Source organism: Haematobia irritans, chromosome 3, assembly GCF_050003625.1.
Source record: "Haematobia irritans isolate KBUSLIRL chromosome 3, ASM5000362v1, whole genome shotgun sequence".
In the NCBI taxonomy this organism is placed as follows: domain Eukaryota; kingdom Metazoa; phylum Arthropoda; class Insecta; order Diptera; family Muscidae; genus Haematobia; species Haematobia irritans.
In genome coordinates, this window is record NC_134399.1 from 226,408,907 (window position 1) to 226,424,670 (window position 15,764).

Here is a 15,764-nt window from a genome sequence, read left to right on the forward strand (position 1 = left end):
AATTTCGACATGTGTATCCTTTTTTTAGCTCTGGGATTAAATATGTCTATGTAATCTCTAAATGGATAATAATAACAAAAAATTATATTAGGTTCGCCCTGTTTGCGCCTTTAAATTCTTTTCTGCCGCTTACAGTAGGTATAGGGGCAGCCAGTTACTTCAAGCTTCCTTAGACTATTCAGACCATTGTGTTACCACACGTTTTAAACTTCTCTCGTCTCCTTCAATAAGTGCTCAATGACAAGAGACCTCCTTCTTATAGCCGAGTCCGAACGGTATTTCACATTGCGAGGAAACCACTTTGAATGTTACTTGAGAAACGTCACCAGCATTCTGCCCCGTTCAAAATGTACAGGTTTTTTTTCAGTTCGTGATAGAAAAGATATGTTCAAACTTTTGAGTATAATTGGGTACAATTGTTACCCTCATAAATACATTGTTCGTAAAGACCACAATTGCAATAAAGAGATCAATCATTTTAGAGATGAAAATAATATTTATTTCCATTTGTTTAAGCAATTCAAAGCCCTTAAAATGCCAATTTAACGAATTACAATGTACTACTCTAAAAATATTGTGATGTACCTATAGATATTAGGGAAGGCGATTATGGTATATACCTTTGTATATATTGAATGGTATCTCTGAAAATTATAGTTGTACATTTTGCTAAGGTGATTTGCAATAAAATTAAATGCTTGAAATTATTTTCAGTGGAATAAGCAAATATCATTTGTAAATACTTGAGACCATAATATTGTACATACATATATAAAACGTAGAAGGATGTGTTCAAGGATATGGGTCAATTAATATTGACCCATTGGTTTATATGTAGGACATTAAAATAATATTTGTTTCGGCCCCCCTGCAAGGAGTTACAAACAACAAAAGCTTATTTATAATCAAGTATACCTTTCATCATGAAAACAAAAAACAGAAAACAAAAATCAAAAAACACATTTATAAATATATTCCTGAAATTCAGCATTTAGCACCATTGCTCTACACACTCTACAAGAATCAAAACAATCCTCGTTTATTATGATTTCGTGAAATTGTAATTTTCGTTTCTGTTTTATTTCAATCAATTCAATGAAATAGCCCTCCCACGGATATCAAAGTACTATGAAAGTGGTAAGTATCTTGTGGTTATTGTAATTCGTGTTTACTCTTGTTTCAGATTACAATTACAAATTGTCGTCATTGTTGTTGTATACGCATATATGTATGTACTAATTTGAAAAAAAACCAAAAAAGAAACCCAGGTATATGTCCCTTCCGACAACCCCTTGCACATGGTTGGGAGTGTGTGTGTGTGTACTGTCGATGTGTAAATAAATTAGATCTTTGTTGTTTATTTCCTTATTATGTTTCTATTCTTGTTATTATTATTATTGATGCATGTTGTATTCCCACATCTATTCCAAGAGATGAAAATAGTTAATGTATATCGTTATATTGATTTCATTACTCATTAAAATATTTTTAAACTTTTTACAGTAGGAGATCCAAACTCATGGCGTTTGGGACGCATCGACGAGACTGATACAGAAACGGCCGTATGAGTACAGAAGAAAACACTATTGATAGTAAACATTAGTGCTCGTCGACCCAGTATGTTTAGACTTTGAGATTATTTTGAGTATTATTAGCAATTAAGGAATTAAGGATTACTTTTATTCAACGAATAATGCTGTACTACTTTAAAAAGCACAGGAAGTTTACACACACACACACATACAAACATACCATTCAGATATTCTTATTGTATCGTAGTATTATATGTATATATATACATATATTTATCTGACTAGTCAAAAGAACAACAAAAAAATCGATTATTCTACTATCTGCCGATTATTCAGTATTAATGGAAAGACGAAAAACATGCTAGTTAAAGTAGTACATTGCTATTTAGTGAAATTTGTTATATATACATATATAAATATTTTTTCATATTTACAAATTTAAGCGTATCTAGTATGTATGTGAATGTGACAAACCAAAAAACAAACAAACAGAAATGAAAAACCAAATAATATACAATAGAGAACAACCACAACAACAAAAAACGTAGATAAATCGAATATTGTTGAAATTGAACAATTATATGAAATAAAATTTAAACAAAAAAAATTAAATTTGTTTAGTGATGCAGAATATAGTTCTTCTTACATTATTATTTTTAGAAGAAAAAAAAACTCAAAGGGTTTATGTAAAGTTGCCATTTCGTTCACAACAACTATGATTACAAATTATAATTACGAACTAATAAAGGTCTCATGAAGAAGTTAAATGTGACCAAAGGTGTACCTTTTTTTGTTATATTTTTTAATGTATTTATGTACGTACCTATGCAATAAGAAGAGACGCTAAATAACAAACAAACAAAAAACTAATTTAATCATTTATGCAAATAAAATTCTTTAATGAGTATAAAAAAACGAGTGTTTTTAATGTGGGAAGTGTTGGAAACGTTCAAGTTCAAATGGGTTCAAATACGTCAACTGGATCAAGAATGCTAAAAATTGACCTTTAAACTAATAAACTTTTTTTTCAAAAAAAGTCCACAATATTAAATTGAATTTTGGTAATCTTCAAATTCTTATGAGGTTTTCTGAAATCGATAATTGGCCAGAATGTAATTGTTGTGTTTTTACCGCTCAAAATCCATTTATGAAATAATGATGAACACGTAATGTCATATTAAAAACATAACTATTACTTTATTAAACAATAAAAAGACAATATGATCAATTACGTAACGACGCTAGCTGATTGAGTGTTAAACCTATACTGTAACGATTTAAAAAATGGCTGCTATGTAACACGAAGTTTAGTACTTAAAATGGATATTAATAAAAGTATATAAAAAGGATGAAGTGATGACAGATTGAACCTTCATAACAAATAGAGATTCCAATGCAGATGTGAAAGACACCACAGTCTCCCACGCTAATAAAGGACATGCCCCCTTAGTTGTGGAGGCGGTCTCCTGATGCGGGCTGATCTTCTAAGTGGTGTTGGCATTGTTTGCTGCTGTTCTCGACCTTGAGGGTTGTTTTGAGTTGGACCAGTACGTCGTTGTATTATTATCTGTTCTAGTTGAGGTCGCTTATGTTGTGAGCTGTGTGTGTTAGAAGTATTTTCAAAAGAATGTTTCACTAAAGTTTTATATAGTTGATTGATGTGGCGTTTAATAACGTAACCGTTGTCTAACTTTACTTGATAATGGCAATTACCAAATTTTTTCTGCACCTCACCAAATTTCCAAATTTCTTTATTTTGGGCGTACCATCTCACCTGTACCCTTTCTCCCACGATAAGTTGGCGAATAGCAGGTCTGGAACTTTGTTTCTTAGATTGATACTTCATTGGGCGTATAGCATCTAGTTTGATTCGAATGTCTCGTCCCAAATATAATTTTGCTGGAGTTTCGCCACATGATAATGGGGTTGCACGGTATTTCATCAGGATTTCTTGCACTTTTACTTGTAGTGGAACGTTTTCTTCTTCCATTGCCATTAGTTTCGTTTTTAAAATTTGAACATATCTCTCGGCTAATCCATTTGTTGCTGGGTGACCTGGAGCTATAAATTTTTGAATTATTCCATTTTCACTGCAATATCGCTTAAAAGTAGAGCTTTGAAATATTGTCGCGTTATCAGACACAATTATTTCAGCTAATCCATGTGCTGAAAAAATTGAATTTAATAATCGTATGGTGTTTTCTGAAGTTGGCGATTCTTTAATTACTCGTATTTCAGGCCACTTTGATTTCGCATCTACCAGTACTAAAAAATGATGATTTAAAAATGGACCAGCGTAGTCTATATGTACACGCTCAAAATTTTCTGTAGGCTCATCCCAATGATGTTGTTCAACTTTTGGAGGATTATTTCTCACCATCGCACAGTTTTGACATTGCTTCACCATATGCTCAATGTCTTTATCGATCCCTTTCCAGAAACAATACCTTCTTGCTAATTGTTTCATTTTAACAATACCAATATGAGTCCTATGTAGTTCCTGTAGAATTTCGTCGCGGAGACTAGCGGGTATGACAACCCTATTGTCTCTGAATAAGACGCCATCTTGAATTGAGTATTCTGGATCTGAAACTTCTCCATTAATTAATGACTTTTTTAACTGCGATAGTTCCATATCACGGTCTGTCTCATCTGCTATGGACACCGCTGTAATTGATAAGGTAGAAATTTCATTAATTTTTTGATCTTGAATTGCTTCTGTTTCTTTGTCCAGATAATGTTTCTTGATTGGTGGACTTTCAATAGGAGATCTTGATAGGCAATCGACGTGTACAATTTGATCAGCTTTTCTATGCTCTATTTTATAATTAAAACCTTGAAGGAATGATGCGTATCGTAATAATCGCGCAGATGTCATTGCTGGCGTTTTTGCTTCCGGGTGAAATATTCTTGATAATGGCCTATTATCTGTAATTAATGTAAATTCTCTGCCATGAAGATACATAAAAAATTTATCGAGGGCAAAAACTATAGCCAATGCTTCGCGGTCGAGCTGGCTGTAATTTTGTTCTGCAGCTGTTAATGCCCTAGAAATAAATGCAATTGGGCGATCTTCAGTTCCAATCACGTGTGATAGGACAGCTGCTACTCCCGTGGGACTAGCATCACAAACTAAAGTGATAGGTTTCGTTTCGTCATAAGGTGTTAAAACTCGATCGGCTAGAATTTCTTTTTTGAGTAATTGAAAAGACTTTTCGCAACTATTATTCCAATAAAATTTTTGACCCTTTTCTAATAATTTTCGTAGCGCATACGTTTTTGTCGCCATATCAGGAATAAATCGGGAGTAATAGGTTATCATGCCAAGGAAACGTCTAACTTCGTCTACGTTCTCAGGACGAGCGAGTCTTGAAATTGCTTCTGTTTTTGATGGGCATTTTGAAATGGTGTTATGGCTAATATTATAGCCCAAGTAATGAATTTGCTTCTTGAAATACTCACATTTCGATTTGTTTAGATGTAGTTGATATTTTTGTAGTCTTTCGCAACATTGGTTTAAACGTAGTTGACATTCATTTATAGTTGGTGCATGGACAATGATATCATCAAAATACGAAATTGTGCCTTTAAGACCTTGTAAAAGTTGATCCAGTATTCGGTTGAATTCGCTCGGAGCGGTTTTGATGCCAAATGACAGCCTGTTCATTCTATACGTTCCCCGGTGTGTGGATATGGTTTGCACATCTTTGCTTTCTTCATCCACGGCAACATGCAGGTATGCTTTGTAAAGATCCAATTTACAAAAATATTTAGAATTTTTCAAAGAGTTGAAAATTTCATCAATTCTTTTAATGGGGTAGTGTGCTGACTCCAATTGCGGGTTTACAGCAATTTTGTAATCGACACAGAGTCGTACATTACCATCTGGTTTCGGTATAACTACCAACGGCGATCCCCAGTTACTTGTATTGATTTTTGAAATTATACCATCACGTTCCAAGTTGTCAAGTTCATGTTCAACTTTCTCTCGAAGAGCAAAAGGAACTTGTCTTTCCCGTATAAATACTGGTTTCGATCCATCCTGTAATTTAAGAGAGCAAATTAAATTTGGTATACAACCGACTTTCTGTTCAAATATGTCGGCATATTTTTCAACTAATTCTGTTACCATTTGATCTGTGTTTATTTCTTTGCAGCTGTTTACCTCAGTTCCATTGCAATCCAGGTCATTTAAATTGATTTTCAGATGCCTTATCCACACTCTTCCTAATAACGGCGTATGCTTCGGAGGCACAATGTACATTTGTTCCGTTGAACATTTACCTTTGTAAACAACTTTTACGTTAACAACTCCAATTGGCACAAAAATATCACCTGTATACGAACGGAATGCAATTGATGTTTTTTCGATTGGTATTTTTAAGTTTAATTGATCGAAGTCAGATTTTGGTATTAATGCACAGAAAAAAAAGTGTCTCGTAAATTTAAGAAGATTTTTACAATAATTTATTACAAGAATTTTCCAGAATTTTAGTTCATTTTTCGTATCTTGAAAGAAAATTAACTACTCGAAAGGAAATTTTACAAATTCTAAGTAGCAATCGTTTAGTTCATGGCCTACAAAATACGATGGAAATTTCCTCAAAAAATTTCTTAACTGGTAGTTAAAAATTTGTTTGTCATGCTATAAAACTACTTGTGAAATGTAAAGTATTTTCTAAATAATAAGTGCAATTTACTACAAGATTTTTTTGTATGAGAAAATATTTTTTTACGAAAAATGAACTTGAAAGTGGATAGCAATTTCTTACTGACAATTCCTATAGTTAATAATTGTTGGTAAAAAATTACACAATGAAATATTTTTAATTCACATGTAATTAAATTTATAGATATTTTCGTCAAAAATGGGAGATAACATTTCATGAAAATTTTGCAAATTTTAAGTTAAACGTTTCATCGTTCATAAACTGGTGTGCCTTTACGAATATTATTCTTAGAGTAAATTGTCAGCAGATGCGATGAACTAATGCATAGTACAGAGATCTTTATCGGAATAGTTGAATGTGATTAATGTAAAGATGATGTTACTTGAGTTTTGTTGTGTATACATGAGCGTGGGGTTGTTTTTATTTCTGTTCATTTAGTGGTTTGTGTGTGTGTGTTTGTTATTCGTTTATGGTTTTTGGCTGGATGAGGTGTTGTTTTCAATAAAGGCACATGTGTTTTTGTTGTTGTAGGAATGTTTTGGCTTTGCTTGGTTTTGTTTGGCATGCTTCAGTTGTATAGTTGGCGTTGGCGTGGGCTGTTGCATCTTTTAAGTAGGTATGCAACAAGGGAATATAAAGGCATGGAATATTTTGGATTTTTGAGACATATATTGGTGTTTGTTTATTAAACCTTTTAAGTGAAAATTATTAATATTTTATCGGTAGTTTAGAAAAAAGTTATTACGAATATTTAGGAAAATGTGTTGAAATTGAAAGAGTATTGAAATTTTTATTATTCTATGTAAAAAAAATAATATTCAATTCCAGATGAATTTGGAAAATGTTTGTTATAGGTATAGTTTATTCATAAATTGGTTAGTATTTTTTTTAATATGACTTTCTTTTAAAAAGAATATTTTTTATGTATATTATTATTTGCTAATTATTTTTTTTTTGAAAACCAGTTTAATGTTTTTCTTTGTTGTAAAAACAATATTTAATTTCAGAGCAACTCCAGATGGGTTCGAACAAATTTAAAAAATAGAGAATTGGTAAGTTTTCTTTTAAAAATTGGCTTTCTTTCAACTAGAATATTTACGTTTTTATGACCTTTTTATAATCAAAATTACAGGTTTTTAATACCTTATTTTAGTATTTCATTAATCAAATTTTTTGGAAACTAATGTAATATTTTTAATGTAAAAATAAATATTTAATTTCAGAATAACCCCTTAAAATTTGGACAAATTTTTAGTACTGCTTTGCCTGTAATTTAATAGTAAATTGGTAAGGATTCTTTAACTTTCTTTTAACCCTGGACAGCCATCCTTATTTTTTGTACATTAACGTCATTCTTCGTCATTTTGACTACGGCTGTTTTCAAGACGATATAATTTTCATCGTGAGCGAAAAAGTGAACCAAACTTGAATTTATTTTCTTATTCAATTTGGTTTTAAGTAGTATAAAACAAAAATTCATAAAGCGGTCGAATTAGTATAACTTAAATTTACCATTTCCCAATAGACTAAAATGCATTTTAAATCGAAAATGAAATTACGTGTCGTCATTTTGACGAATGATGACTGTCTAGGGATATCAAGAATATTTGGTTTTTTATGCATATTATTATTTTTTTCATTAGATTTTTTGAAAACCTATTTAATAATTTTATTTAATGTAAAAAATAAATATATAATTTCAGAGTAACCCAAATAAATTTGGACAACTTTTTATATTTCCCCCAGCGTACAATTTAATAGAGAATTGGTAAGTTTTATGTTAAAACTTTGGCTTTCTTTCAACTAGAATATTTATTTTATTATATCTTTCACATCGATAACAACACAGTTTTATGAGTTTATTTAGAATACTTCATTATTTCTCTAATTGTTTCAGGTACACATTTTATGAGATACGTTTTCGAAAAAAAAAGTTGAATTCCTTACACCATTTGATAAAATGCCCCAAATATGGTAAGTTACAAGCTAAAATGAAGAATAAAAAATTATATTTCATTACATGGTGTTAATTTTTAACAATTTTCATTATTGTTTCCATTTTTTCCAGCAAGATATGTGAAAAAATTACCTACGATGAATAAAAAAAGGATAAGTCAAAATGTCCAAACAGCGGGTTCAAATGAACTACTCTCTGTTCCATGTGGTCATAATTTTTATTCACAAAAAACATTGTATTAAGAACTTTCATCATAAGTTTTTATAATAAAGTACTTTTGCTTAAAGATAGCTTAATTTTAATGTATGAAAATTCTCATAATAGTAAAACGGTTTGTTGTTCCTTTAATTATTTAATTTCTCTGTACTGTGGAATGATTGATTTAAAAATAGTCTAGTCGTCGACATTTTAAAGAGACTGTTAACCAACTTTTATTATCGGGTTTCCCACAGAATAAGCAAGTAAACCACAATAATACTGACTTTTTAACTTGGTAGGGGTATATAAATCTTATGGTGTTGTAAAAATGAACTAAACTACAATGTTATAGATGAACCAAAATTTAAGAAAATTATAAACTAGACAAGTTGAAAAAAATCTTAAGGGCTAAATCATGGTCAATATTACTACAGTTTAGTTCATTTTGCAATGGAAAAGGGTTCACTGTTTTTTCAGTGTGTATACCCTGCACCGGAGTCTACCTCGAAGGTTTGCTTGCGCCCATTGATGAGTACTGTTGTGAAAAATTTCTTTAATTCTGGTGATGGTATTATTGTTTTATTATAAATGTCGATTATTTGATTAATACCATCGTCATCCGATGAATACGATTCGACATATGATGTTGTATATGAATTCTGTTTACGTTGCTGCAATTTTGTTGTTATGCACACTTCTTTAACATGACCTACCTTCTTACATATGGAACATCGAAGTTTGTTTTTATCGATTTTGCACTCGTTCGATAGGTGATTACCTTTACCACATCTTAGACATAACCCTTCTATTCCCAAATCCTTGTAATTGACTTTAGTGCTAAGTGGCAACGCCGACCGCTTATTTTGATATCGATTACCACTCTTCTGATGATCGATTGTCGATTGCCGCATATGATGCACATCACTGGTTGTATTTGATATTTCGTTGTTATTTATTTTTGCAGCTTCTAAAATTTTTGCTTTTTCCACTATTTGGCTGAAAGAGTCCTCCGGTTTTTGAAGCAACTGTTCCCGTATTGTATTGTCGCGTAGACCTCTGATGAACTGTGCTCTTGAAAAAATATCTGCAACCGACTTCTGACACACACACACAAACTCACATGTTGATGCTCTTTTCTGCAATGTTGTAACAAAATCAGCAATTGTCTGGTTCTCGTTCTGCACCTCAGAAAGAAAACGATGTTGCTCAACAAGAATGTTTCTCCTCGGACAAAATTGTTGCTCTAGAAGTGAAATTATTTCCTCATACTTCATATCCGATACGGACTTTGGTGCCGCTAATGTTGATAATGTCGTGTAGTTGTCGCTACCCACGTACTGCAACAACAACTTTGCGCAAAGGTCTTTGTTGTCAAAAACTCCTTTTAATTGAAAATGTATTTCCAGTCGTTCTTTATAGGTTTGAAATGTCTCTGTATTTGGGTTGAACGGCTCAAAGTTAGAAATTATGTTGATGCTTGTGCTGGTCGTTGCTTGCTGTTGTGCCAATGCAGAAGTCATAGATGTTATTGCTTCTAGCAATTTTTTCATTTGATCGTCAGCCATTGTTATTTGATTTTGTTAATTTTGATGAATTCGAAATGCACTTGATTATACGGTTTTATCCTCGTCGCCAATTGTTGTGTTTTTACCGCTCAAAATCCATTTATGAAATAATGATGAACACGTAATGTCATATTAAAAACATAACTATTACTTTATTAAACAATAAAAAGACAATATGATCAATTACGTAACGACGCTAGCTGATTGAGTGTTAAACCTATACTGTAACGATTTAAAAAATGGCTGCTATGTAACGCGAAGTTTAGTACTTAAAATGGATATTAATAAAAGTATATAAAAAGGATGAAGTGATGACAGATTGAACCTTCATAACAAATAGAGATTCCAATGCAGATGTGAAAGACACCACAGTAATCGACGTGAAGTCGGGTCGCAACAATATTGATCAACTCCGGTCAAACCAATAATTTGAAAACTTGAATGTAATCGACGTGAAGTCGGGTCCTAACAATGTTGATCAACTCCGGCCAAACCAATATTTTGAAAACTAAACAAATATTTATGTAAATTAAATTCCATAGGGTTCTTCAATCGATCAATGGGCGGTTTGACTATCTGCTTTTACGAAATTGCCGTTCCAGCAAAAAAACTGTTAAAACAGCAGTAAACAGCCTTGATACAACTTTAATTTTAATTTACTTACTTCTATGAAAGTAAGTAAAACTTGAATTCACAATATTTGTATTGTTAAAAAGAACAATTTTTAACAAAAAAATAATGTTTTCTATATATTTTGATTTTTTTTTGCGACAGCCTTTAGATCAGAGCTTCCCAACCCAATTTGCTACGCCCCCCATTTTGAAAGCTCTGCTTTAGTTTCTTTTTTGACAAAATAAAACCTGTTTTAGTGCAATCGGCAAACAGTGACTGCTTTCATTTTTTCAGTATACATTTTGCTGTTGTAGCAAATTTTCTACTGAGCATTCTAACATATGGTGTAATCATATCTAATAGGTGTACGATATTTATTTATTGTTTATTTATTTATTTATTTTATTGAGTTTGGTTCCTGCACAACAATACTCAAGGTCCTATAATATACAGTACAGGCATTTGATTGTATGCGAACAGATTTATATCAGAACAAAATTTAATAACATTAATTAAACTAAAACGAAATGTAAAATTATGGTTTAAATAAGATAAATGAGTGACACATGAGGTAAAAAGAAATGATTTTTTGCTACGAAAATAAAAAGCATAAATAAATATCAAAATTGAAAGTTAACTTAAACAGGGTCAATTAATAAACGTTTCTAGAGATTATATGAATCTTATTGCCAATTAAAATACAATATAATTATGATAATTACAATGAAAAGAAGTGAATGGAGTAAGTAAACTACACTACTTATTATTGTGGAGCATGTCAATATTAAAGAAAATATATAAAAAGTTTGCTTTTGAATTGTGCTCTGCTTGTAATTGTCTTTATATTTAGTGGTAACATGTTCCAGAGACGAATCGCATGGATGAAGAATTGCCACACCGATACAACATGTCTGTGGCGTAGTTGGATTAAATTACCGGTTCTACTTGATGCACTAAAGCGTAATCTATTGATCAGGTTCCTTGTCCGTAATAATCCAATGTAGAAATACTAAGACACGAATTTTCAGGTATTTCTCAAAATGGACCCCCAATATTCGCTAAAGAATTTAGATTCACAGAAATTAAAGAACAAATGGTATATTCACTTTTCTTGAGAAGCAGCAGTAGACTCGTCTTTATGAAAAAGGGTCATGAGTTCAATCCCAGACTCGAAATCCTTTTTCCCTGTAAAAATCGCTAAATGTAATGTCTTAAAATTATTATACGAGTTATTCATGAAACGTCCGAGTGTTTTATGATTACTAACTAATAAAATTTAAGATATCTAAAGTAATGAAAAACAATTAGAATTGTAAAAAATTTACCATTTATTAAAACTTATTGCAATATTATTTTTTTAAATAATTACCAACAAAAAATACAAGATATTTTTAGAGCAGATCATTTAATATTTATTGAAAACTTATAATGGAATATATAATTTGAAATCTATTTAACAAACTATTATATTATTATTACCATATTACAGTGTGTACTATTTTAGTTTTTCCACAAAAGTTGTAATTTGTTCTAAAGAACTTCTATTTCAAAGTTAATTTTTTTGTTGCAGTCTGCATTCGAATCGCAATTCCCAGCAAAAACTCTCATTACCCGGTAATCTTGTAGGTAAGCCTATTTAAAAATTAATAACCACTTATTAATTGGCATCGCTTCGGATTACATTTACATACGCATGTCCTAGAAGGAAAGTACTTCTCCCCAGGCATACTTTCGGCCATAAAATATGTAGTGCATTTAAAGCATATAATCAGCTAATATGTAATGACTTATTCGTGGATACACCAAACCTTGCAAAATAGCCACTTATTGCCTCAGGCAACCAAATCTCGAAAATATTGATTTCTATCGCCGATTACAATGAATCAAAATATGGCGAGTGATGCTGTAATAGAAGAACTACTTGAATAGAAACGAATATTGTATAAATAAACAAAAAATCTAATAAATAATCTAAATAAGATGCAAATTAATTTCACACTTAACATAGAAATAAATGTAGGTTGTTTAAGGGAATTGGATTTGTGAATTACGTTATAATATATCCAATTACCAATTCACATAAGGTTCAAAATCTACTAAAAGTGGATTTTAAGTCTCTTTTTTATAAGGCAAATGGCATTTGAAATTTAGTTTAAGCGCATTTTGGAAGTGTAATGTGAATGAGGTATAAGAAAGCATTTATTTAAAACATAATATGACAATGTCATTAAACACAATTATTATGAAATATTTGTGATAAAAATTTCTTAAGGGAACAATTTTCAGAATTGCCGTTACATTACATATTCTTTTTGATATTTTATGTAAGTGCTCGATTATGTGAATAATTATACCTAATGGTACCATCATTTATTCTATTTTATTAATTCGTTAACTACAACTGCCTAAAAATTTGAGAATAACAATTCGAAAATTACCGAGAAGTATTTATTTTTGTCATTACAAGTTAGTCATTATAACTCGCCGCAATGTAATGCAACGTGTAATGACAGCTTTACTCCTGGTAATGTCAATTGTAATGAGATGTGGTTACCTAGTTTTTGCTGGGTTATTATCGTTATAATCTTTCACAATCCCTTTCGATTATTGCTTCGGTACATTAATTCATAAAATTCTATCAAGAACCACAATAAGCTGTCGATGTTTTTTCCCTCGACGATACAAGGAGTTGATGATAGCTCAAAAGTATCCTTGATGATAGCTCAAAAGTATCCTTTCAAAATCATCATCAAATTTTCCACAAGTATCTAAAACCTATTAAATATTTATGTCAAGACATACATATCTTTATTCTTTTCGTTGCTCTGCTAAGATATTGATAATCTTCTATTAAATGTTCTTCATAACTTGGCCTCCTCTTTTCACCTACTGGACTATGAACCTCAGTCATATTCACGTTTGAAGTTGAAGGAGCGACATCGATATCCATCGTTTCTACTGGAGTGCGGTGTAGTAAAGATTCTGTACGTTTGCTTCTTTGGCTGGCGTGTCTCTGTGACAGAGGTAAACAAAATGTTTTGTAAACACGTACAAGTTCGGGATGAGTTAAGTTGTACATATCATCCAGTGGCAAATGACGCTACGGAAACGTCAAAATGAGGTAAAGAGAAAATACAATTTCTAAGTAAATTACTTGCCTGTTCAAAAATATTGAGAATCTCTTCGCGGCTCATGTTGCCACTGATAAATTCCTCCATAATTCCTAATTTTATTCGTGCTTCAACTTTAGCATTAATTGTCAATTGACAAATGTGATACAACTACAAGCCAGATATGGTAACTAGTGTCATCGAAATCGAAAAAGTACATTTTCTTTGTCAAAAGGTACTTTTACATCTACACGACACATACCCAATAAACACAAGCGTTGGAGAAATACCACGTTTTCTATAGAAATTCATGTTTTTAAAATATCTACATGCCAAATTATGCAGTCTTTTGAGATTGTGTCTTTTTGCACTTGGCTGTAAAATGAGTTAACCCTTACCCTGTTCTAGTGGGTCAACATTGCCCAAACCAATTTTATATGAGTATATTTTGTTGTATAATCATTATTTATTTATCTAATTAACCAACGCCCTTCTGGACCACATGTTGATAGAATTCAATCAATAGAGCTCTAGTATTCCAAATAAAAACTTCAGCTTATAATTAAAACGAAACTAAAAAAAAAACTTAAAATTAAAATCCTAACTCACAATCCTTTATACATAGCAAACAAGAAATTAAAACGTATTGAGTTTTAAATTGTCAGTGAGATGGTAAATATTTGCATTATAGAGTAGATAAATAATTTAACAAATTCCTTTTAAATGTAAAAGGAGTAATAGAGAAATGTTTAAGGTGGTGAGGTAAACTTGAAACTTCCTTAGTGTGTAAATATAACCATAGCGATAGGCGGTAGGCGAACACTTATTTACGTGTATTTCTTATGGGAAGCCCAAAATCCGCGACGGAATACCGTGACGGCTAGCGGCGTGTCGCTAAATTAAAACTTATTCTAACTCCTCGGCGAAAACTGGTATAGTGTTGCCATCGCTTATCAATTTTTTTAACTCACCACTAGGAATATCTGTTCCTGGACACGTGTAGATTATTTTTTCTTGAAATAACTCAACAAATAACAAGCCATTGTATGTTTTTATTCAACTTCATTGTTTAATATTGTCAAAGCGTGCTGTATTGACAACAAAAACGCTAGGAAACGTAAAAAAGGGAATTATTCGCCGTCAAGCTTATTGTATTTACCGTTGCGGCAAAAATGTTTCGCCTACCGCCTATCGCTATGGTTATATTTACACACTTAGTGTGTAAATATAACCATAGCGATAGGCGGTAGGCGATCACTTATTTACGTGTATTTCTTATGGGAAGCCCAAAATCCGCGACGGAATATCGTGACGGCTAGCGGCGTGTCGCTAAATTAAAACTTATTCTAACTCCTTGGCGAAAACTGGTATAGTGTTGCCATCGCTTATCAATTTTTTTAACTCACCACTAGGAATTGCTGTTGCCTGGACACGTGTAGATTATTTTTTCTTGAAATAACTCAACAAATAACAAGCCATTGTATGTTTTTATTCAAATTCATTGTTTAATATTGTCAAAGCATGCTGTATTGACAACAACAACGCTAGGAAACGTGAAAAAGGGAATTATTCGCCATCAAGCTTATTGTATATGCCGTTGCGGCAAAAATATTTCGCCTACCGCCTATCGCTATGGTTATATTTACACACTTATGCGCCTTATGCGCTTTACAGACTATCAGTTATTCCGGACGGAATGTCGGAGTTTGCAAAGAATCTTACAGTGTGTAGAATCGAAACGACTTGTCGGCGATGGCTAAATAAACATGCAGTAGTATCGATTGTGCCTTCACAGAAAAAAAATATCACCAAAATATTTCCAATTAAAAAGTTAATTGAAGTTGAAATTTTTTTCAATTAATAAATTAATTGGTACAATTAACTTTTTAATCAAGATAGAAACATTAAGTTAATTAAGTCAATGATTGAAAATTTTAAAATTTTGAATTAAAAATTTAATTGATACAATAAACTTTTAATCAAATTCGGGAGACTAAGTCAACTAAAAAAGTGATTAACATTTTTTAAAATTTTTAATTAAATTTTTTTTCAAACAATCAATTGTTAATCCAAATAAAAATTCTAAGCCAATTCAAAAGGTAATTGAAAATAGTTACATT

The 15,764-nt window shown here is 31.5% G+C and overlaps 2 protein-coding genes across 5 annotated transcripts in view; one reads left to right on the top strand and one right to left on the bottom strand.

The window, feature by feature from the left end:
* The window catches only part of bves (popeye domain cAMP effector bves), a 58,820-nt gene extending 56,373 nt beyond the window's left edge, over positions 1-2,447 (top strand). The window contains exons 7-8 of one of the 3 annotated variants that reach the window (XM_075298212.1): positions 1,105-1,137; positions 1,504-2,447. In XM_075298212.1, coding sequence (XP_075154327.1) covers positions 1,105-1,137; positions 1,504-1,568 — 98 coding nt within the window. In that variant the 3' untranslated portion in view covers positions 1,569-2,447. The remainder of the gene's footprint in view (positions 1-1,104; positions 1,138-1,503) is intronic. The other 2 variants (XM_075298213.1, XM_075298214.1) reach the window with 2 other exon arrangements.
* A 9,475-nt stretch (positions 2,448-11,922) lies between these two features.
* Positions 11,923-13,845, bottom strand: LOC142227945 (uncharacterized). Of its 2 annotated transcripts, XR_012720019.1 has the most exons (3): positions 13,693-13,845; positions 12,226-13,634; positions 11,923-12,166 (listed from the first exon to the last, which is right to left on the bottom strand). XR_012720019.1 is itself a non-coding variant. In XM_075298186.1 (2 exons), the coding sequence occupies exons 1-2, from the start codon at positions 13,750-13,752 to the stop codon at positions 13,326-13,328; spliced, it is 369 nt and encodes a 122-aa protein (XP_075154301.1). In that variant the 5' UTR covers positions 13,753-13,845; the 3' UTR covers positions 11,923-13,325. The 2 variants fall into 2 exon arrangements, 1 of the variants encoding a protein (XP_075154301.1); XM_075298186.1 differs by having other exon boundaries at positions 11,923-13,634.
* Positions 13,846-15,764: the final 1,919 nt, after the last annotated feature.